General features: G+C 32.7%; 2 protein-coding genes across 2 annotated transcripts; both read right to left on the bottom strand.

Moving 5' to 3' along the window:
* Positions 1–5,643: 5,643 nt before the first annotated feature.
* Positions 5,644–6,627, bottom strand: LOC110744819 (uncharacterized). Its single transcript, XM_088244149.1, has 6 exons — positions 6,587–6,627; positions 6,448–6,500; positions 6,196–6,289; positions 6,075–6,112; positions 5,879–5,969; positions 5,644–5,796 (listed from the first exon to the last, which is right to left on the bottom strand). The coding sequence occupies exons 1-6, from the start codon at positions 6,623–6,625 to the stop codon at positions 5,716–5,718; spliced, it is 396 nt and encodes a 131-aa protein (XP_088100275.1). The 5' UTR covers positions 6,626–6,627; the 3' UTR covers positions 5,644–5,715.
* Positions 6,628–15,226: 8,599 nt separating this feature from the next.
* Positions 15,227–19,443, bottom strand: LOC110749443 (uncharacterized). The gene is made up of 5 exons (XM_088244653.1): positions 18,888–19,443; positions 18,292–18,624; positions 17,677–17,784; positions 16,415–16,983; positions 15,227–16,077 (listed from the first exon to the last, which is right to left on the bottom strand). The coding sequence occupies exons 1-5, from the start codon at positions 19,432–19,434 to the stop codon at positions 15,466–15,468; spliced, it is 2,169 nt and encodes a 722-aa protein (XP_088100779.1). The 5' UTR covers positions 19,435–19,443; the 3' UTR covers positions 15,227–15,465.
* Between the last annotated feature and the right edge of the window lie 3,269 nt (positions 19,444–22,712).

The following is a 22,712-nucleotide window of genomic DNA, read 5'->3' as shown; positions in this document are numbered from 1 at the left end:
CATAAGTAAATTTTATAGTTTATTAAGTTCATTGTCTTAATTTATTATCATAGATTTATAATTTTAGAGTTACAATTGATGATGAAAATTGTTTTACCGAACAATGAGGGTCCCAAGATGGTTACAATTGTTAGAGTACCAATTAATAAGGAAAAACACAATAGAGATGAACATATCGGACAACCATTATTTTCAATAGTTGGAGGATGATGTTGTTCCATTTCTCTTTAATCTTGCCGACTATATCCCATCATGTGTCTATCATTTTATTTTTACCGAAGAGACGTATGATTACATATGTGTTTTTGAGGTGAAAACGATGTCATGGAAGCAATTGGTTGAGTTTACATCGATCATATATGTTTCTAGTCACTTTGAAGTAAGTTTGTTCTTTTATTTGTAAATGGTGCGTGTAGTTTAGTAATATATATATTTTTTATTCCCGATCATGCTAATTTATGATTTTATTATAAAATAGGTTGAAAATTGTTTCCCAGAATGAACTTGAAGTGGTTAGATTTGCACTAAACAACTTTGAATACAATGTTGAAACTATAGATATGTTGCAATTTTAACATATTGAAGAGATTGAGGATGTTATTCTATAGATGGTGAGAGACCACACATTGAATGGCTTCGAGCCACCGGATGGGTACATGTGTTAGTACATTACGGATAGCGTGATTAAATACATATTTGGTATGCATTATCTTCTCATATGAGCCTTCTTTTGGTTATATATTCAGATCTTTCTTGATTGACTTAATAGGAATGGATGCCCTTGTATTGTATTCACATATGCCATTTCAGAATAATATCATTTCTTCAATAGAGGTTAATTATGATGGTGGTCATGATGATCAAGCATATGAGTATAAATTATAGTTTATTATACGGCTAGTAGATTTATAATTTGTGAGTTACATTTGATAATTTTAAATGTTGAGAATGGTTTGGTTTGCGTGGTTAGAGAAACATTTGATGGTATTGTCCACAACATAGGAAATGTGAACATATTGGACTCTCTATATGTTCAACTATTGTTGCTTTTTATTGTTTTCATACTCAACAACCTTGCTCGCTATGACCGGCTGGATGCCTATAATATATCTTTTGTCACAATACGCATGAGTTCTTGACTTTGAAAGAAGCGGTTGCAATGACATGGGAGCAACTCGTTGAGTTTGTATTAAAGATTTATGCTAGTTATTAGTTTCTCGTAATTCTTATTTTATTTTTTCATAGCATTTAGTATAATATACTTTTAATTATGGCATGTCAACTAATGAAATTTGTTTAACATGATGAACTTGGGTGGTTAGGGTGACACAACAAGATCTGGATCACCACGACATAGACATGGTCAATAAATTTGAATTTCAGAATGGAGCAATGGAGGAGGCTATTCTAACGATGTTGGCAAACCATCCATTGAATGGATACACGTTCATGTATAGCTCCACTCCCATGATGGCGGACTCTTTGACGAGACAACAATTGGCTGAGAGGTCGTGATAGTGGGCCTAAAAATATATAACTGTGTTTGTAGTAGATGAGGACAATTCTACTGGTTATTCTTGTGTTACTATCGCAGATGAGGATGACTAGTGTTACAACAACATAGATTAGTAAAAAAAAAAAAAAAACCGAATTAGGACAAATGATGAGAAAGAAAGGTTCACCTTAGAGAGAGTGTCCACTGAATATATAAAAATAGACATACCAGATTCAGTAAAATTCATACTTTAATCATTAGGCCTCCTCGAACTCGAAGAAAAGCATTCCATTATGACAGATAGATCTAGGTTCCTGAAGTAGTTACTATTGCAAGCCTTAGTAGTATACATATATAATTCATAGTTACAACTGATGATGAAAATTGTTTCACCGAAGGAGGAGGGTCCTAAGATGGTCACGGTTGTTAAACTGAAAATTGACGAGGAAGAACACTATAGAGCTAAACATATCAGACACATTGTTTTCAATAGTTGATGGGTGATGTTGTTCTATTTCTAATTAATCTTGTTAGATATATCCCACAAAATGCCTATCATTTTATTTTTGCCGACGGGACGCATGATTACGTATGTGATGTTGAGGCAAAAGCAATGTCATGGGAGCAGACAATTGAGTTTACATAATTTATCTACGTATCTGGCCAGTTTGAAGTTTGTTATTTTATTTGTAAATGGTGCGTGTAGTTTAGTAGTATATATTTTTAATTTCGGAGCATGCTAACTTGTGATTATATTATAAAATAGGTTGAAAATTGTTTCCCGGGATGAACTTGAAGTGGTTAGATTGACATCGGAAAACTTTGAAGACAATGTGGAAAATATAGATATGTTGGAATTTCAACATATTGATAAAACATGTGAGTCTAGAGACGGTGATTTACCATCCACTGATTGACTATAAGCAACCGGATGGGTACATGTGCTTGTATGGTATGATGGTGTGATGGCTGACTCCTTGACAATGTAGTGGACGCGAGGGGTGATAATGAGGATGATGAGGTAGCATAATTTTCTAATTCATGAGTAAATTTTAAAGTTTATTATGTGCATAATCTTTATTTATTAGTATAGATTTATAATTTTAGAGTGACAATTGATGAGGAAGAACACAATAAACATGAACATATCGGACAACCATTGTTTTCAATAGTTAGTGGATTATGTTGTTCAATTTCTCGTTAATTATGCCGGCTATGTTCCACCGGATGTCTACCATTTTGTTTTCACTGACGAGCCGCATGATTACATGTGTGTTGTTGAGGTGAAAACGATGTCATGGGAGTAGGTTGTTGAGTTTACATTGATCATTTAAGTTTTTGGTCACTTTGAAGTAAGTTTGTTCTTTTATTTGTAAATGGTGCGTGTAGTTTAGTAATATATATTTTTAATTCCCGGACATGCTAACTTATGATTTAATTATAAAATACCAAGAATGAACTTGAAGACATATTGAAGAGATTGAGGACGCGATTCCAGAGATGTTGAAAGACCATCCATTGAATGTCTATGAGCAACTGGATGGGTACATGTACTAGCATAGTACGGATGGCGTGATTAAATACGTATTTGGTATGTATTATTTTTTCATATAAGCTTTCTTTTGATTACATATTCATATCTTTCTTGACTGTCTTGATGGAAATGGATGCCGTTGTTTTATATTCACATATGCAATTTCAAAATGCTGCCCTTTATTCTTTATTGGTTTATCATAATGATGCTCATAGCTCACATATTAGTATACATAGCATCCAAGGATTTCTGCTTTTGTATGAAATCCTTTGAAATCCAAAGGGGGGGAGGTTGGAGAATCATGACTTTGCTATGACACAATTTTAAGTAAAATGTCTTTTCGTGTAACTTTGATGAATGTGTGGAGTTGAAACCATGCATGCATAACAGTTTCAGTTCTGCTATCAGATCCCCTCCCCAACCTACCTACCCAAGCTAGTAATACATAGGCATGATTCATGAAAGACTCATATTTGTGCGTTACCATGCATGCTTTCTCCATTGTAGGTAATGTGAAGAAATCCATCTTCATCCTTATTTTCCTCATCGATTGTAGACATAAAAGCACCTGTAACATTGGATTGATGAATTGTTACAACTACAACTTTGAGAACAAGATATTATTATGCCTAAAACTAAAATGAGTTGCAACCAGTTTTTTTTGGGTCCCGATATTTTCGCAACATTCCATTTATATTTCGTCAATTTATCGAAAATATCCTCGATAATATCGCCGAAATATTGGGACCGAAATTTTCGTTCAAATTCAATCTGAAATGGTCAAAATATCGTGATATTATCGAAATTATCGATAATATCGCGATATGAACTTTCAAAAATGAAATAAATCATTTCAACTCACGCACATAGGGGTTCAAACCCCTCCCCCTATATTGTTGACCAAATATTTAATTACTTAATATAATTTATTTCTTTCCTATTTCATCCATTTAATGTTATTGCTTATTTTATTATTCATTATAAGTACTTACATTACTAAATTCCCCTTCAAATTGTTGCTTAATTACTTAAATCTCTATAATCATTTTCTTTATTTCCTATTTAATTCTTCCTTGGATAACTTTATTTATGTTCTTAGTTAATTTTCAATCTTCATTATTATGTTTTAAGCATGGTAGAGTGCTTAATTTTCATGACAAATCAAGTTGGTTTACATTTTTAATTATTTTTCAATTTTTGATAAATAATAAATATAAGAACGTGTACCATGTCATGATGTCCAGTGAATAACGTGAAATAAAGTTACTCATGTATCTTACCATGCAATTTATAAAGTGTAAAATATTGTAGTAAAAATGATAAATAAATTACTATAGGGTGTTTAATTTTCTTTCATTAATTACTCTGAATTTTCTAAGTCACATAGTTTGTCAGCTCGCAATATAATCAACTTAAATCACTCAAACCTACTATGCAATGCATTTCCTTCAAATATTTTGTGTTAAAATAATAGATGATTGACTAAATAAACTTTTTACAAAGTTTCATTAAAAATTTCCATGTTTTTATCATAATTTCCGTGGTTTTTATCTAATTTTAATCGATATCAATATTTTCCCGATATTTCCATCGACATTTCCGTGTTTTTGAACCACCGATATTTCCGAAACCCTCGATATTTAAGACCTTGGTTGCAACTCACTAGTGAGAGGTTCAGTGTTCTTGAAAAAGACAAATATAGGCTTTTTTCTGCTGAGCCTGATAGTGATATGAATAAAATCAACAAATTCTCGGTGATATGAATAAAATCAACAAATTCTCGAATAGGCATATCACCATAGACAAGAAATCTGCAGTCAGAAAAACAGGATTGACAATAAAACTATCTGAGAACCCCTTCATTTAAGATAAGCTACGAACAGCAATGAACTTCGAGTTTTCCTATGTAGTATTAAATATGTTTCCCTCTTCCATGTACTAATATTGAGTATAAGATTACTTGGTTGGCAGACTTGGCCACTTAGGTAACAAATTCATGCAAACCATTATAATAAAGACCATTCGTAACCAACCCTAGAACTTCACCTAATGTACTGAAATGTTTTCTCCCACAACCTTTTTTTCTTTTGTTAAAATGAAACTGTGTAGGAACGATACACATGACTAGATCCTATTTGTGTGCATATATATTGCACGAGCACATTAAAATGCACAACTGATGCAACGAAAACATAAGAAGCTATGAACACAAATGAACTTAGAGTTTGCCTTTCTTTGTAGTAATAAGTAGGTTTTCCTCTCTGTATAAATCTTATATCCAGTTATGGAATATGAAAATTACTTGGTAGGAAGCCTTTGCCACGTAGTTAATCAATTCATTCAAACCTTCACCATTAGGACCATTCCCTTACCACTCCTACAACTTCACCTAATGCAGTGAAAATTTTTCCCCACACAATATATATAAATATATATTGGAAAAGTGCAACTCTAAATGAACACATCATGAGTCATGACTAGATCCTATGGATGCGCTATAGATTGCATGTACGCATTAAAATTCACAACTCACAATTTAAACCTAACAATTATGGGGTCATGCTTTCAAATTTTATTTTTTCCTCCTTTCCCTTTATTTTTTCCTGACCAATTTCAAGACATATATCAAAAGCATAAATGAAATGAGAACAATTCTATTTGAATGTACAAACACAAATCAACATAATTAAAGTACAAGGGAATTCGAAACTAACTTCTCCCCGTCCATGTCAGGAATGTCACTACTTGCATCCTTCTTCAAAATCACCTGAATGAAAGCTCAAATTAGAATAGAGGATATCTACTGAATGCATAGGAAGTAAACATATTTGATGCAGTGAAATTCTTACTGGTATGCGATTTGGGTGTGTCTCCCTCAAATAACGAGCATCTAAACAAGGACTATGGTCTTTGTGGCCATTCATTTGATTCCTTATTATCCTGTATCAAACGCGTAAATGAAAAAAAAAAGAAAAAAGAAAAAAAAAAAGAATCCCATTCCAGTAAAATCAAGATAAGCAAAGCACGAGTGAATCGAAAACTAACCTCCTCCGGGGGCTACCACGAATGTCAGTCTTCAAAGCCTTGTACACAATCACTCAAATTAGAATAGCACATCCATCATATGCAAAGGACGTAAACATATTTGATTCAGTGAATTTCTTACCAAAATAAGGGCATTGAAATCAGAAGGCTCTAGATAAGTAATGGGCCATGGGCAAACATACGCCAATATTTTCCTTCCTTTTCTTGGTGATTTTCTGAACACATATCAAAAGCATAAATGAAAAGGAAACAATCTTTTCCCATTGGAGCTATACAAACGAAGATTTTAAAGCATAAATGAAAAGGAAACAATCTTTTCACATTGGAGCGATACAAACGAAGATTTTAAAGCACAAGGAAATAGGAAACTAACTTCTTTTTCCCAATGTCAGGAATGTCAATGGTTGCACCATTCTCAACAATCATCTGCATAGAGGCTCAAATCAGAACAGAGTATATGCCCCCAGTGAATGTTTAGGAACTAAACAAATCTTATTCAGTGAAAGTCTTACCGGGGTCCGATGTGGATTGTTCTCTTCTGTTTGGGTCATTCCTAAAACATGTTAGCCCAAAAAATCAGTAGAAAATAGATGAGAAAGAAAACTTAGACAAAAACTAATCGGAAATTTCCGAAATAAATTCTGCATCTACGAAATTTTGAACAAATATTTAAAGAACTACATTGACCATGTAATTAATCCAAAAAAAGAAGGAAACATCAAAACCATGGTGAAATGCACGCTACAGCTCTCTGCCAATTTCTAACAAGGAAACATCAAAACCAACCACATACGAAATTTTGTTACCTAGAAATTAACTCACAACATCAAAGGTGAGGAAAAAGTTGTTGGTGGAAGTATTTCGCGAAAACATAACACACCAAAGATCTCGATTAGGGTTTCTGTAGTTGTGAACTGGGAAAACAACAAAGGATCAAAATCAATGAAAGGGAGAGAGAATTATATATATCACCTTTTTAGTCGGCGTCTCTCTCTCTCTCTCTCTCTCTCTCTTATTATTATTACTATTCTGTCTGGCCACAATGGGAAACGATTCGATTAGGGTTTGGCAATTGGTATTTCATGAAAAAAACCAGACATTTGAATCTTTCTCTATTTATATAACGTTTTAGGCGGCGTGTTTCATGTCCGCTTCACAACCTTTTGTTTTGTTTTTGTTTTTTTTGACAAAATTTGTAAAAATAAGTGGTTGTATTGTATTGGTATTGATTATTGAATATAAATTTTGAAAAAAAAAAATTGGTGGAATTAAAAGGTTTTTTTTTTATTCTTTCAAGAAACTAAAATGGACTGAGCTGAATTTACCTTATTAATTAAATGAACTAAAACGGCACGAGTGAACTTTCACAAGCCCAATCCCTTTTTGTATATATTTTTTGTCCATTTTACCATGCACAATAATTCAAGTACCATACTGGTAAATCACATATATGTTATTTGAAAAACCTACATCTAAAATACAAAACAGTTTTGAGGTGTCCGCAACTACAAAACATTTTCTTTTGTTTTACTCCCTTTTACTAAATTTAATTTAAACATCTATATATATAAAGCAAAAGGTAGAGAATGGTGAAACATTCAAAATACCAGAAAATGCCCTTGGTTAATGCAAACATTAAAAATTGAAATTATTAATTAAATAAGGATAATATGGTAAATTCACACTTTTTCATATTAAAAAAATAAAAATGAAAAGAAAAATCAAATAATGGATTCTATTTTTATGGAACACAATTATCCATTATCTTTTTTAATTCTAAAATAAAATTTTAAATTTAAAAAAAAAACCTCTTGTGCGTGCAGAGAGGCTAGTATTGTTAATGTACCAATTTATCTTTATTTAATAGAATATCTTCTCTTTTAATATTTTTTATTAACATAGTAGAATATTTGAGATTTTGAATGTTTCACCTTTCTGCCTTTATATAGATAGACGAATACAGAAAAATCAAAACAATTTCGTAATACAAATTTTTTACATGTATGTAATTTATCATATGGGACATAAATTGGAAAAAAAAACACTTGAAAACATATATATATATATATATATATGGGCTTCTTAGATCTAGGTCCACAACGATTAGCTATCATTGGGTTTAGTCCTCGCGGTTTTAGTTTTAGATGCAGGTCCTTTTACATTTATTACTTTTTTGTTGTGTCAATTTTACCCTTTGAGGTAAATAAGGAAAACACATTGAAAATCTAAATTTAATACATTATTTCCTTGTAATTGAATTCCATAATTTAAATTTTGAATTCTTTCCTTCATAATATTCCTAATATATGGACAAAATACAATTTAATCAATACAAAGTAAAGACCCACAAATTATACCAATACAAGCACCCACATTAAATTATATACCTGACATACAAGTAAATAGTGTTATTATTAGTAACGAAAATGTCACGCTCCGGACCCGGGGGTTAGGTGGAAATCCCGCGCCCGGTGGTGAGTAAAATAAAATAAAAAGAAATACAAAGAAGGGTTTAAAATAAACTTCTCTTATAAAATAGTTTCCAAAATCTTACAACTTTACAACTAATAAATAAAGCTCTATCACTCTCATCTAATTCATCCTCAACTGGTTTAGTCCTTGTCTTGCCCACTAATTCATCTGAAAAATTAAACAAGGTGAGGGATGAGCAACCACCGCTCAGTAGGGACGTGAGACCTTACCACAGTAGATTGATATAACTAAATTAAGTGTCATGCAATCACACAGCCAAATATCATATAATTAAGAATAATGCATGAATGAATGCTCTTCATCTAATCCCGTTAATTCATATAACTGGACAAGCAGACCTGCACGTCCCATACCATGCTTATACCACTTGGTCCCAGATGCCCATTTATATGAACTAACACCCATTTCAATCATCCCATAATTTCCCCTTTTGTTAGTCATCTTGTCTAACTCCCTTTCACCAGTCCCGAATCACCCAATAAAAACCATGTGCACTGTGGGATCCCTGAGACCTGGTACCTGCCAAGAGTTAGACTCAACTACACAAAAGACTATTTCCATCCCATTACCCTCTTTTCCATACTTTCCTTACTAACCCAAGAATTCCAGCCATCACCGATAACATGATAATTATGCATTTCAAATAATAATATCATGCATAATTTAGTGCTCACGAAATTTAATTACATCAATCCCCGTAAAGGTACCCCAAGAAATCTCTACCTCGATTCCAAAGCATTGCTCCAAGTTAAGAAAATACGAGCTAAGCCCCAAATCTCCTTGCTCCTATTTATAGTGGTTATAGGGATAGGATAAACTTCAATATTAAAAGGATAAGAACATCGAAGTTTATCCAAAAGATAAATATCCTAACAAGATAAGATCATCCAAGTTTATCCAAAAGATAAATATCTTAAAAAGATAATATCATCCAAATTTATCCAAATGATAAATATCTTAAAAAGATAATATCGTCCAAGTTTATCCAAATGATAAATATCTTCTTTTATCATTTTAAAATACGGGTCTTCACAATCTATCCCCCTTAAATGAAATTACGTCCTCGAAATTTAGTAGCACTTAATTAAGAAAATCTACTCCGAAAGATCTTTGTCATTAACTTCGTTAAATTCAAACCTATACGCTTACACTAATCTTCTACCACAGTTCCCAAGGGTATCTAATCCCTATGCTCTGATACCATTCTGTCACGCCCCGGACCCGGGGGTTAGGTGGAAATCCCGCGCCCGGTGGTGAGTAAAATAAAATAAAAAGAAATACAAAGAAGGGTTTAAAATAAACTTCTCTTATAAAATAGTTTCCAAAATCTTACAACTTTACAACTAATAAATAAAGCTCTATCACTCTCATCTAATTCATCCTCAACTGGTTTAGTCCTTGTCTTGCCCACTAATTCATCTGAAAAATTAAACAAGGTGAGGGATGAGCAACCACCGCTCAGTAGGGACGTGAGACCTTACCACAGTAGATTGATATAACTAAATTAAGTGTCATGCAATCACACAGCCAAATATCATATTAACAATATTAATGCATGAATGAATGCTTTTCATCTAATCCCGTTAATTCATATAACTGGACAAGCAGACCTGCACGTCCCACACCATGCTTATACCACTTGGTCCCGAATGCCCATTTATATGAACTAACACCCATTTCAATCATCCCATAATTTCCCCTTTTGTTAGTCATCTTGTCTAACTCCCTTTCGCCAGTCCCGAATCACCCAATAAAAATCATGTGCACTGTGGGATCCCTGAGACCTGGTACCTGCCAAGAGTTAGACTCAACTACACAAAAGACTATATCCTTCCCATTACCCTCTTTTCCATACTTTCTTTATCATTCCAAGAATTCCAACCATCACCGATAACGTATGACCATGATAATAAACAACACTTAAACACCCAGTATCAATAATAATCAAATAATAATATCATGCATAATATAGTGCTCACGAAATTTAATTACATCAATCCCCGTAAAGGCACCCCAAGAAATCCCTACCTCGATTCCAAAGCATTGCTCCAAGTTAAGAAAATACGAGCTAAGCCCCAAATCTCCTTGCTCCTATTTATAGTGGTTATAGGGATAGGATAAACTTCAATATTAAAAGGATAAGAACATCGAAGTTTATCCAAAAGATAAATATCCTAACAAGATAAGATCATCCAAGTTTATCCAAAAGATAAATATCTTAAAAAGATAATATCATCCAAATTTATCCAAATGATAAATATCTTAAAAAGATAATATCGTCCAAGTTTATCCAAATGATAAATATCTTCTTTTATCATTTTAAAATACGGGTCTTCACAGAAAAATACTTAGTGATAAATCATGTTACCTATAAGTTAGGAACATAAATTAGAAAACTACCTATAAGTCAGATAAAAAAATAGAAAACTACCTATATCTCCGGTACATAAAAAAGATAAATGGTAAATCGTATGTTACCTATAACTTAGATTCATAAACAAAAAGGCAAAAAAGTGTGGTACCTATATCTCATGTATGTCAAAACACAGGTCAATTAATAACTTTTTTTTTGTTAAAGGAATATGTTACCTATAATTTAGATATATATATGAAGAAAAATATATCAAAAAATGTATTACGTACCTATGTCTCCGGTATACTATACATAAAAGAACAACTAAAAAGAACAAAATAACTGAACCTGATTAAAAGTTGAGCATATATTCAACATAAAATAATAATAATAAGATTACCTCATTAAGAGTTGTTGGATGAGGAAAGAAATATAATATTGGCTAATTATCTCATTAAGGTAAGTAATCGAAGATAATGGGCAAGGGTAAAATGGATAAGGAAAGAAATATAATATTGGCTAATTATCTCATTAAGGTAAGTAATCTAAGATAATGGGCAATATTGGAACAAAAAATGATTTTAAATATATAAAATAAAAAGATTACATCAGACAATATTCAAAAAGGAATGTAATCCTATGTGGCACAAAAGTCAAAGGACTTGTATCAAAGTCACCAAATCCGAGGATTAAACCCAACTTTTAGATGAGAATTTGGATCTATATCAACTTTTCTATATATATATATATATACCAAGCCCTTCAACAAGATTACAACAATAATCAACAACTCAATATATTAAATATGTGATGGAGAATTTTAATTGTGAGTTTCAACAAGATTGCTTTCACCCCCTCTTCATAAGGCCAAATCTACCAAGCCCTGTCGAAGGATTCCTAAGGTATAATTGCATTAATATCATCATACTTGAATTTGGATTGTGGACACTTGAATTCCTAAGGTATATATAGGTAATGCTAGATTTAAGGGAACGTAAAGAATGTCACCCAATGACTAGTTAAGAGGTATAGAACCCAGAACTCCAAAACAAATAAAACCTCAACTTCAAGTGGCTTTTCCTCCTGCTACCTACCAATACAGTTTCCTCGTATGTGGCATGAAGTTGCTACCATCAACTAATTATTGTTGAATAGATCTTGCCTTACACAATAAAATGTTATACGCCTCACACTCATTGTAAATTGGTTTTAAATGGAATGCTCCAACTTTGTCGTCATATATATGGGAAAGACATTCTGAGTGCATTGAGAATGTTAATGAGTACATTTACACAATACAATATCCTAAACTTCTTCAGAAGCTACGATTTTTCTATGGTATGAACACTTACTAAGTACGAACACGAACGCTGACAAATGACCAATCAAATATTGTATTAGACCAAATATACGGTGTATTAAACCCTTAAAATGATACTACACTATTTAATGAACAAATGACAATGACCAATCGACGAGTCATAATGACCTAACGAAATGTGGTATTTTCAAGTATTTTACTGGAGTTCGTACTATATGCCAATTCGCATTGTATTTCACTAATTCAAACTTTCTATATTTTAGATATTCATTTAAAGATCATCTCTACAAAAACTCACTTGAATCAGATATCATTTGACCACTCGATTGTGTTATTAAAATTTTAGTACTTTCTTGAAGCACCGTGTTCATTGATTTTGTAGGATTCGACTGGATGTCGAAACGTTTTTCAATTTGTCCAATATTTTGCAAGAATGATCTATGAATGTAGACTTAGAAAATAGATGGTTTGGATCATTGAAACAAATTTCGTAGGATACCCTAAAGAGTGTCCCTCAAATAAAATTATTTAAGAGATCCCTTAATAGAAGGGAAATATATATGATCTTGTTAGTTGGATACAATTTGGATTGAAATATGAATATATTATATAATATTCAAATTCTAATCCAAAACAAGGGATGGATTGAAGATTATGGACCCACAAAATCCTCTCAAAAGGACCCCGCCAATTACTTCCATCGCATTATTGTTGTAGAATTGTTTTAGGCGTTTCCAGTCGCAGTCTATGGCTTTTCCGCCAGACTCAGTACCTTTCCTTTTCTTTCAACCTCATCCTCCATCTCTAGCTATATTATTTTCGACTCAATATTCATTGCTTTCTTTTTTATAACCGCGCAGTCTCCCATTATTGACATGTTTACTTACTTAGAATGGGAGAAGTAAGGAATCAGGGAAGTCGGTAATCATTCCCACCAAAATCAGGAATCAGATTAACTAGGGGAGTAACTAATTGTATGGGGAATGATTACCAATTTTGGGGTGGAGTGGAGTCCAAGTCCACTTACTTTTTATTCCTTGGTGAGTAAGTAAACACAGAGGAAATAAAGAATCGAAATAATTCTCTTTCTCCCCATTCTCATTACTGATAAGTAAACATATTCTATACATAGTGAGCAATATTTGATATCAATCCCAATAGCACCTTCCTTTTTTGGTTTTTTGGTTTTTTTTTTCTTTAGCATCACATAGCTTGCTTAACCAATTAGTAACAAAGTAACACGTATACCAGCCCACAATTATAAAATTTTAAAAAGAAAAAGTAATAAAGCAAAAGTAGAATAACAAGTTAAAAGAAGCATCAAGAAAAAGTAATAAAGCAAAAGTAGAGTAACACGTATACCAGCCCACAATTATAAAATCTTCCTAGCAATATGTTCTTATCTATTGTTAACTTGGAGTGCAAGGCCATATTGACAAATTACTTGGACAGTAAGTTTATATCAACCGCCAATACACCCTCCAATAGGAAATGACATACTATCGACTTGTTCCTTGTATATATATAGGAAGTTAAGTTGCACAAATAAATGAAAACACACAAAAACCTTGTGTACTAATTGAGGTTGCACACTGCATGCATTGCATGCAAAGTAAGAGTTCTTGGGAGAGAGAGAAAGAGGAAAAAGATAAAGGAAGAAAGAAAGCTAGTGGTGATATAGTTCCTGGAGGAGTAGAGGTCCCAACTTGTGCATTTTCTTAACTTGGAATAAGCTTTGAAAACGGGGTAGGGATTTCTTCGGGTGCCTTTACGGGAATTGATCTAATTAAATTTCATGAGCACTATATTATGCATGCTATTATTATTATTGATATTGGATGTTGAAGTGTTGTTAATTATCTATATTATTTTATTAATATTGACATGATCATATGTTATCGGTGATGGTTGGAATTTTTGGGTTGATGGAAAATAGGGTAATGGAAATAGTCTTTTGTGTAGTTGAGTCTAACTCTCGGCAGGTACCAGGTCTCAGGGATCCCACAGTGCACATGGTTTTTATTGGGTGATTCGAGACTGGCGACAGAGAGTTAGACAAGATGACTAACAAAAGGGGAATTGTGGGATGATTGAAATGGGTGTTAGTTCATATGAATGGGCATTCGGGACTAAGTGGTATAAGCATGGTATGGGACGTGCAGGTCTGCTTGTCCAGTTATATGAATTAACGGGATTAGATGAAGAGCATTCATGCATTAATATTATTAATTTGATATTTCGTTGTGTGATTACATGTCACTTAATTTAGTTATATCAATCTGCTGTGGTAAGGTCTTATGTCCCTATTGAGCGGTGGTTGCACACCCCTCACCCTGTTTAATTTTTCAGATGAATTAGTGGGCAAGACAAGGACTAAACCGTCTCAGGCTGAATTAGATGAGAGTGATTGAGCTTTATTTATTTATTTTAAAGTTGTAAAGATTTTGGGATCTATTTTTATAAGAAAAAGTTTTATTTTATGCTTCTGCTTCTTTTTATTTATTTTATTTTATTTTATTTTTATATTTTATTTTACTCACGCACCGGGCGCGGGGTTTCCACCTACCCCAGGTCCGGGGCGTGACATTGCTTAATCAATTAGTAACAAAGTAACACGTATACCAGCCCACAGTTATAACATTTTAAAAAGAAAAAGTAATCAAGCAAAAGTAGAATAACAAGTTAAAAGAAGCATCAAGTAAATTGAATGTCGTGCCCCACATCAATAACTCTACACCAACAATTATAATGTTTTAAAACACATTCTAAGACAATAATAATACACACACATATATATATATATATATATATATTAAAACGAAGCCTCTTATTTAATTCAACATATATAAAAATATAAAAATAATTAATAAAATAAAATGCTTATAATTACTGGAATAGTACTATAAACGTAAAACAATATATATATATATATATATATATATATCCAAGATAACTACTTATATATAATAATGTTTATTCCTCTTTAATAAATATTTTTAAAATTTTTAAATGCGGACTCTCACATTGAACTTGTTAATAATTATAAGGATCATGCATGAATCACGTTTTGGTACGACATGAGAAATTATAAATAAAAACATGACACACACACTGTTTAGCATACACACTTTTATTTCAAGGATGTTAACTTCTTCTGGAAAAACACCAACAAAGGAGGAAGAACAGGGAACCTTCTAACTGAGAGCTACAGCTCCATTCTTATTCTAACAGGAAACCTTACAACACCTAAGTTTCTTTTTAATGTATTTCCAACCTTTGAAAAATACTTCATAAAAAGGATTACGGTTGAGCCCAAACACAGAGAAAGGAAGAATGGCAACAACAACGTAAATGAGGGAAATTGACCATATCTTTTGATGATGAATCAAGAGCACAATAGTAGCAGCGAAGGAGAGCATGGACACTAGCAGCGAGCAGAAGAGAAGGAGGAACCCTAAATTCAGCTTGAAGGGAAGAGAATGTTGAAAGTTTTTGTACTCAAATGGAGACCTCGTGATATTGAGAAACGTGCCCAAAGAAGTCAATGAGAAGATAAGCGAGACAGTGTTCGAAATGGTGAATGCTTTGAAGAAAGGAGAGTGCCAGAGATTAGGAAGCCCGTTCTGATTAGTACCCCCGGGAACCGTGTACTCAGCTGCATAGGCCACGGTGGCCACCAAAGCCGCCACAACCGAGCCTGACTGAGCAGTTTCTTTCATCCATACTTTTGCTGACTGAAGAAGCTTTGCATGCTGCCTAGAAAAGAGCTCATCCGCTGTTACACCCTTCTTGTTGCGGTGCATGGTGTAATTAACTGGGATTATCTTTTGCACACGCTGCCCACAAATGGAAAAAACATTGTTACCATTTCGTACTACTATAACTAGTTTCATACTTAATATGAGTAGCTCTCAGCCAGTACAGTGATATTTCTCTTGCCAATTAATGTTAGAAGATGTTTCCCTTGTCAAAAAAGAACTTCATACCTTTGAAGAAAAAAAAACAAAATCATTAGTCACTAAAGTGTTGGAAGGGAGAGAGGTTTTCTCTCACACACACTATGATGTCATGGGGGTTTGAACACTTGAAACCACTGGTCCTAGTAGATGAACTTCAATTGACTGAAATATAGGGTAATTAAAATTAGGGTTAAGGCTTGTATATATCACTCACCGCCATCCACTGCAATTCTTCTTGCAACTGAAATGCAGGACCATATGTACCTTTAGCGTCCACAGAATAATAGCTCGTATCTGTGTAATAGCTCATATCTGCAGCGTGGTGCAATATGGAGTTCCCATCGCTATCAATCGTGTCAGCCAGCCTTGAGGTTATAAATTTGTTCTTCTTTACAATCTTAAAGATGGCCAACCGACGATACTTAATGGCCATGTGCAAAATGTTTTGTTGATGCTTGATATCGTGCGCCTCAACTGCTTGAGGATGACACTTCAAAATCTTTTCCACAATTTGTGATATTCCAGTTCTAGTTGCTATAAACAATGGAATATACTCATAAGTAGATTTGGTTTCTTTTCGGTTGGCTTTTTTTTTTTCCTGTGGAATATTTGGTTTTGACACCAGAGAAAATGTATTGATTACTTCTTCTAGTTCAAATTTCGCCCATGAATAGTCCTTCTTGACGAGAAAATCAGTGAGTTCCAATAGTACGTTTTGATTTTGCATTTCCTCGCCCATAATACAGATTGGTGCCCATCGTATAGTAGTTCTTCTGATCATTTCTATTCATGATATTGAATTAATATGAAGAGAAGAAAGAAAAAAAAAAAGTAAATGCAAATCAACTGTATAAAATTAAACAAATGAATAAAATGAAACCACAGGAATTAATAATGAAAACGAACCTTAATTAAGCAATTGTACAAAATTTTATTGTCATTCTTAAGCTTGGGTAAGGCCTAAATATTTTTACCTGGCTGCTAGTTTGGTTTTTTTTAATTTTTATTTTAATTCTCTAACTCTTATATATATAGTTATTCTCCTATGCAGGAAGGGGTAGTAAAAAATACATGGACGTTTTTACCATGTGGATGTCATTGTAAACAAGGAAGAAAATACATGAAGTCCGCCTGGAAATAAATAAATAAATATATATATTTGCAGTACTTACGTTATGATTAATTAAATTGTAAACATATGTACATTGGTAGGCATATTGATATACTAACTTAATTATGAACATATGTGTAGGTATATTCGAGTATGTATATGATCATATATAATTTACTATATTAGAATACATATCTATGAATAAATTAGGTACCAGGTTTAACGAAAAAGTTTCTTAACTATAATAATAACGGAAAACATAACGTTTTTTTATAGAACAAATAAGTTGTTTTTAAGATTTTATGCAAGGATGACAATATATATATACAAACAAACACACACACTTTGAAAGTTTGATTAATTACTCATAATCTTGTTTGAAAAAGTAGATTGGGAAGGCTGATTAAATCTGCTCTCCAAGTCATCGTTTTGATTTGCTGGGTCCTGATCAATGTTATCATCCTTACAAAGGCCTGAATGTATAATAATGGGAGCACAGAAATCAGCATTATCATCATCATTAGAAAGGCTAATTGCATAAAATAAAGGGAGATTCACTATTATACCCAATATGGGAGCTCAAATTATTAAAAAAAAAACCATATATGAAATTGACTTTAGAAACACACCCAAAGCCTATTTACAACATAACAAAAAGGCTTTTAACTTCTTTTAAATTACAAAACTGCTATTGATTTCTTTAAACAAAGCCAACCTCAAAACCTCATAAAAAGTCCCAAAACACTCAATAGGGCATCAAAGTAATTTAATAATCAAAATTAAATTCAATAGGGCCAGCTGTCATTTTTTGGGTTTTTTTTTTGGTTTTGTTAATAGAAATTAAATGGTGTAGGGTTTATCTATATTATTAGTGCTAAGAATGGGTATATGACTAAATATCTTTAAAATAAACTTAGTACGTAACCTACCCTAATTAACTAAACCCTAGCACTTCTAAACCAAACCGGCATATATTTAGCCCAATCTCACGACAAGTAAATTTAATTTATATCTAGCCCTCCCCTCCCTATTGAAAATTTCTGACTTTGCCATTAAAAAATAGGCTGACTCATCAGCATAGTCATTGATAAATTTTTTGAGTTTATATCTAATTTTAGCAGTGCCCGTAGTGTATAAGCAGTAGAGAGAGTAGATGGTACATATATGACGGTGCAGCTTAATCCATATGCTTTCGCGAAATTTGGGTTTGAAGGCAGATGGCATTTGGGCTAGCAATTGAAGACTTGTGAGTCCATTCTTTTCCTTTCTCTTCGCAAGACCTGGGTACCTCGTTACTAACCAAAGAGCAGTCTCTGCATTGCAATTTGCATTGAAGGAAAACCATGGATGCATGTTAATCATAATATATAATAAAGTCAAATATAATAGTTAGACTAATGCTATTCTATCATTCAGATGTCCGCACGTTATTATTGTGCAGATGTTATTATAAACAGAGAGGAAAACAAAGAGAAGCAGCATAAAATACATGGCGTCAACACAATAATAACATCCAAACGTCCGCATATATATTGTCAAGTTGGTTTTGGAGAGAAAGATAGGGAGAAAGAGAGACCAAAATGTTGGCCAAGTACTGCGATATGAAGAATGGATACTTGATCTTTTCTTTGGAAGTGCTGCTCTATTTTATCGTCGTCCACTTGGTTAGCCAAATATTGGACCAAGTCTGTGCGACCAAAAGCAGCAGCCCTGTAGAGTGGGGTTTCTCCTAAGTGGTTCTTAATCTCCACCAACACCGGACTTGCATAACTACTTTCCACGTTATGATCAAAAGAATACTCCACCAACAGCTGTGCTGCGTCCAAATTTCCAGACGCAGCTACCTCATGAAGCGGAGTGTTGCCGCGGTTGTTCGCCACTATCAATGCATCCCTGTCTTCTATCTGTGAAATCAAAAACTGAAGCACGTCTTTGCGTCCAGCCAAGCCTGCCACTTGAAGTACAGTATCGTACTTCGTTGTCATTTGCCCAAATACTTCGAACACATGATCCTTGTAGAATCGTTTTAGGCTTTCCCACCGGCCGTTCATGGCCCATTCATATTGCTCTCTCGCTCGACTCAGTTCCTCTCCTATTATTTCAACCTCGTCTATCTCCTCCATCTCCAAATTTTTCCACTCAACTCAATTGATAATAGCCGCCCGCGCCCTCTCCCAGTCTATATATATTTGTTTCTTTTTCTTTTTTTAGCATCACATCTTATATATACCTTGCTTAATTAATACGTAACAAAAGTAAGACGTATACTAACTTATAACATTTAAAAAACAGAAAAAGTAACAAAGCAAAAGTACAATAACAAGTACTAAAACCGCATCAAATAAATTAAACTTGCTGTTAAAGGGATCAGCCAATACATGAATCACGTTTTGTTACGACTTAGGCATAAGTATTAGATACAGAGGGGAGCTTCTATTACCTTTTTTTTTAAATAATTTTTTTTTTGTTTTAATTTTTGTTTTGTTTTAATATATATATATATATATATATAAATTCAGTACAAGCAATAGTCTAAACTCACACATACAACTAAAAATGTCATGGAGGTTCGAACTTGAGACATATGATCTGTAAACCAAGGTCATTTTCCACTGGGTTAGACCTCGTTGGCTTCTATAACGCAAATCATGTCATCTCGTACGAAAGAAATTATAGAATATTATGGCAAGTCATGTAATTAATCTACCACATCATATTTTTCTTAATTACTCATTATTTTGTCTGGAAAAGTAAAAAGAATATCACCAAGAAAAACAACAGAATAGACCGCCCACCAAGCTTTGATCCAAACCTTTAAACCCATATATGCCACAGAAATAGTTCTGCTTTATAGTCATAAAATTTTAAAAAGAAAAAGTAATATCTCGTACATTCATAGATCTGTGAGTTGTAGAATCAGATGTGGTGGTTTCTTTGGAATTTTAGTTTTTCTAGCTATCTATTTTTTTCCTTTCTTGCTTCTGAAACTTCAATTTTCATTAAAATCTTGTAAAGGAAGAATCATGTTCTTTGATATTCTTCTATCATTGCATAAATAACCAAGAATTGACATTCTTTGATTTGGTGAGTTTTGTTATATATTAATGTAAGATGAAAAACGCTTTGATTTGTTTGTGTTTTTATAATGCCATTTTAATTTTGTGTCGCACAAAATGTGTGAGATGACAGCAACATCTATCTTTTCTATTGGAATCACATGTTCCCTGGGTCATAAGTGTTAGATTTCTATAGTGTTCATGATCTTTCACACAACCTAAAATACATAGAAGACATACATGGCAACATCTTCCTTAAGTACACGATCTCAGAACTCATTCAATCGCAGTAGCGGCAACATGAGCAAAAGGCATGAACGGCTTAAGACTTCTACTCTCTCTCATAAACTATTTCAGCTCTCTTTTTATGATGAGATTAAGGTTAGAGAATATGTCTGATGAGAGCAGGGTCTTAAGCTTATATAGGGCTAGGTCAAGTTGTCTCTACTACTCATTAGAACAATTCCAACAACATAGTCTCTACTTTGGATCGTTGGAAAAAAATTCGTAAGTTACCCTAAAGGATGTCCCTCAAATAAAATTATTTAAGAGATCCCTTAATTGAAGGGAAATATATATAAGGTCTTGTTAGTTGATACAATTTGGATTGAAATATGAATATATTATATAATATTCAAAATCTAATCCAAAACAAGGGATGGATTGATGATTATGGACCCACAAAATCCTCTCAATAGCTTTAGGCGTTTCCAGTCGCGGTCTATGGCTTTTTCGCCAGACTCAGTACCTTTCCTTTTCTTTCAACCTCATCCTCCATCTCTAGCTATATTATTTTCGACTCAATTCATTGCTTTCTTTCTTATAACCACACAGTCTCCCATTATTAGCATGTTTACTTACTTAGAATGGGAGAAGTAAGGAATCGGGGAAGTCAGTAATCATTCCCACCAAAATCAGGAATCAGATTAATTAGGGGAGTAATAGATTGTATGGGAATGATTACCAATTTTGAGGTGGAGTCCACATACTTTTTATTCCCTGGTGAGTAAGTAAACACAGAGGAAACAAAGAATCGAAATAATTCTCTTTCTTCCCATTCTCATTATTGATAAGTAAACATATTCTATATGTAGTGAGCAATATTTGATATCAATCCCAATATCACCTTCCTTTTTATGTTCTTTTTTTTTTTCTTTAGCATCACATACCTTGCTTAATCAATTAGTAACAAAGTAACACGTATACCAGCCCACGGTTATAAAATTTTAAAAAGAAAAAGTAATAAAGCAAAAGTAGAATAACAAGTTAAAAGAAGCATCAAGTAAATTGAACTTGTTAATAATTATAAGGATCATGCATGAATCACGTTTTGGTACGACTTGAGAAATTATAAATAAAAGCATGACACAAACACTGTTTAGCATACACACTTTTATTTCAAGGATGTTAACTTCTTCTGGAAAATATAGGGCTTATCCAATATAGATCCCTACATTTTCTATCTCCTAGACATATACCCATCACTCTATAAATCTATGTGTAAAACCCAATTTCAAATTTAAATGACCAGTAGGATATAAGAGGTCGTAGTATTCCTATGTTTTTACATTGTTGCCACCAAACTCCATATTTTATTTATAATTTGTTTCAAGCATTTCATTAATTGCCATAATTGTAATTCATACTCGTTATTAATAACATATCAATCAACCCATTTCTTTTCATTGTCATTCCCTCTCACATATCGCCCCCTAAAATTGCAACCAAAAAATATCTGTAAACCAAAATAACTGACTTAGTAATTGAAATTTCCGTACATTTTTCATAAATTAAAAATAGGTACATAATAATTTATAGAAAATATAGGTACATTATTTACCCATAGGTAAATTATTTTACAATGTACCTATAAATGTGTATAGGTACATTATTTGGAGAGGAAAAATAGGTTCATTTAAAAAAATACGTACATTGTTTTACTAGGTCATTATTAGAGGAAAAAAAAAAATAGGTACAATATTTGGAGAGAAAAAATAGGTTCATTTTTTTAAAAAAAATTGTTTTTCATAAAACAAATAATAGGTACTTTATTCAGAGAAAAAATGTTACATAGAGAAAAAAAAAAAAGGTACATTATTTAGAGAAAAAATAGTTTCATTTAAAAAAAAATGTTTTTCATAAAACAAACAATAAATAGATTATCAAAATATTTTTCAACATAATTAGAATGTACACTATTATTCATAAAACTATAGTAAAATAAAATAGATTACTAGGAGTATGATTCATAAAAGGAAAACAACAACAAAAATTTATTAAATCAACCAAAACGTTACTAATACATTAATGTTAAATTTAATATTTAATTTCAAATAAGTTTCTAA

The sequence above is a fragment of the Prunus avium genome, chromosome 7 (genome assembly GCF_965620075.1).
Source record: "Prunus avium chromosome 7, drPruAviu1.hap1.1, whole genome shotgun sequence".
Taxonomy (NCBI): Eukaryota; Viridiplantae; Streptophyta; class Magnoliopsida; order Rosales; family Rosaceae; genus Prunus; species Prunus avium.
This window is presented reverse-complemented; position numbering and strand designations above follow the sequence as displayed.

What these genes read in the sequence shown, in the direction of transcription:
- LOC110744819 (XM_088244149.1), bottom strand. Translation starts at nt 6,625, where the DNA reads ATGACCCAAACAGAAGAGAACAATCCACATCGGACCCCG. An exon ending in CCTGACATTGGGAAAAAGAA is followed by an intron (nt 6,290 to 6,447) that starts GTTAGTTTCCTA and finishes ATATGTGTTCAG; the next exon opens with AAAATCACCAAGAAAAGGAA. An exon ending in ATTTCAATGCCCTTATTTTG is followed by an intron (nt 6,113 to 6,195) that starts GTAAGAAATTCA and finishes ATTGTGTACAAG; the next exon opens with GCTTTGAAGACTGACATTCG.
- LOC110749443 (XM_088244653.1), bottom strand. Translation starts at nt 19,434, where the DNA reads ATGGAGGAGATAGACGAGGTTGAAATAATAGGAGAGGAACTGAGTCGA. An exon ending in AGTACTTGGCCAACATTTTG is followed by an intron (nt 18,625 to 18,887) that starts GTCTCTCTTTCT and finishes ATTGCAATGCAG; the next exon opens with AGACTGCTCTTTGGTTAGTA. An exon ending in TTTTTCAAACAAGATTATGA is followed by an intron (nt 16,984 to 17,676) that starts GTAATTAATCAA and finishes TATCATGAATAG; the next exon opens with AAATGATCAGAAGAACTACT.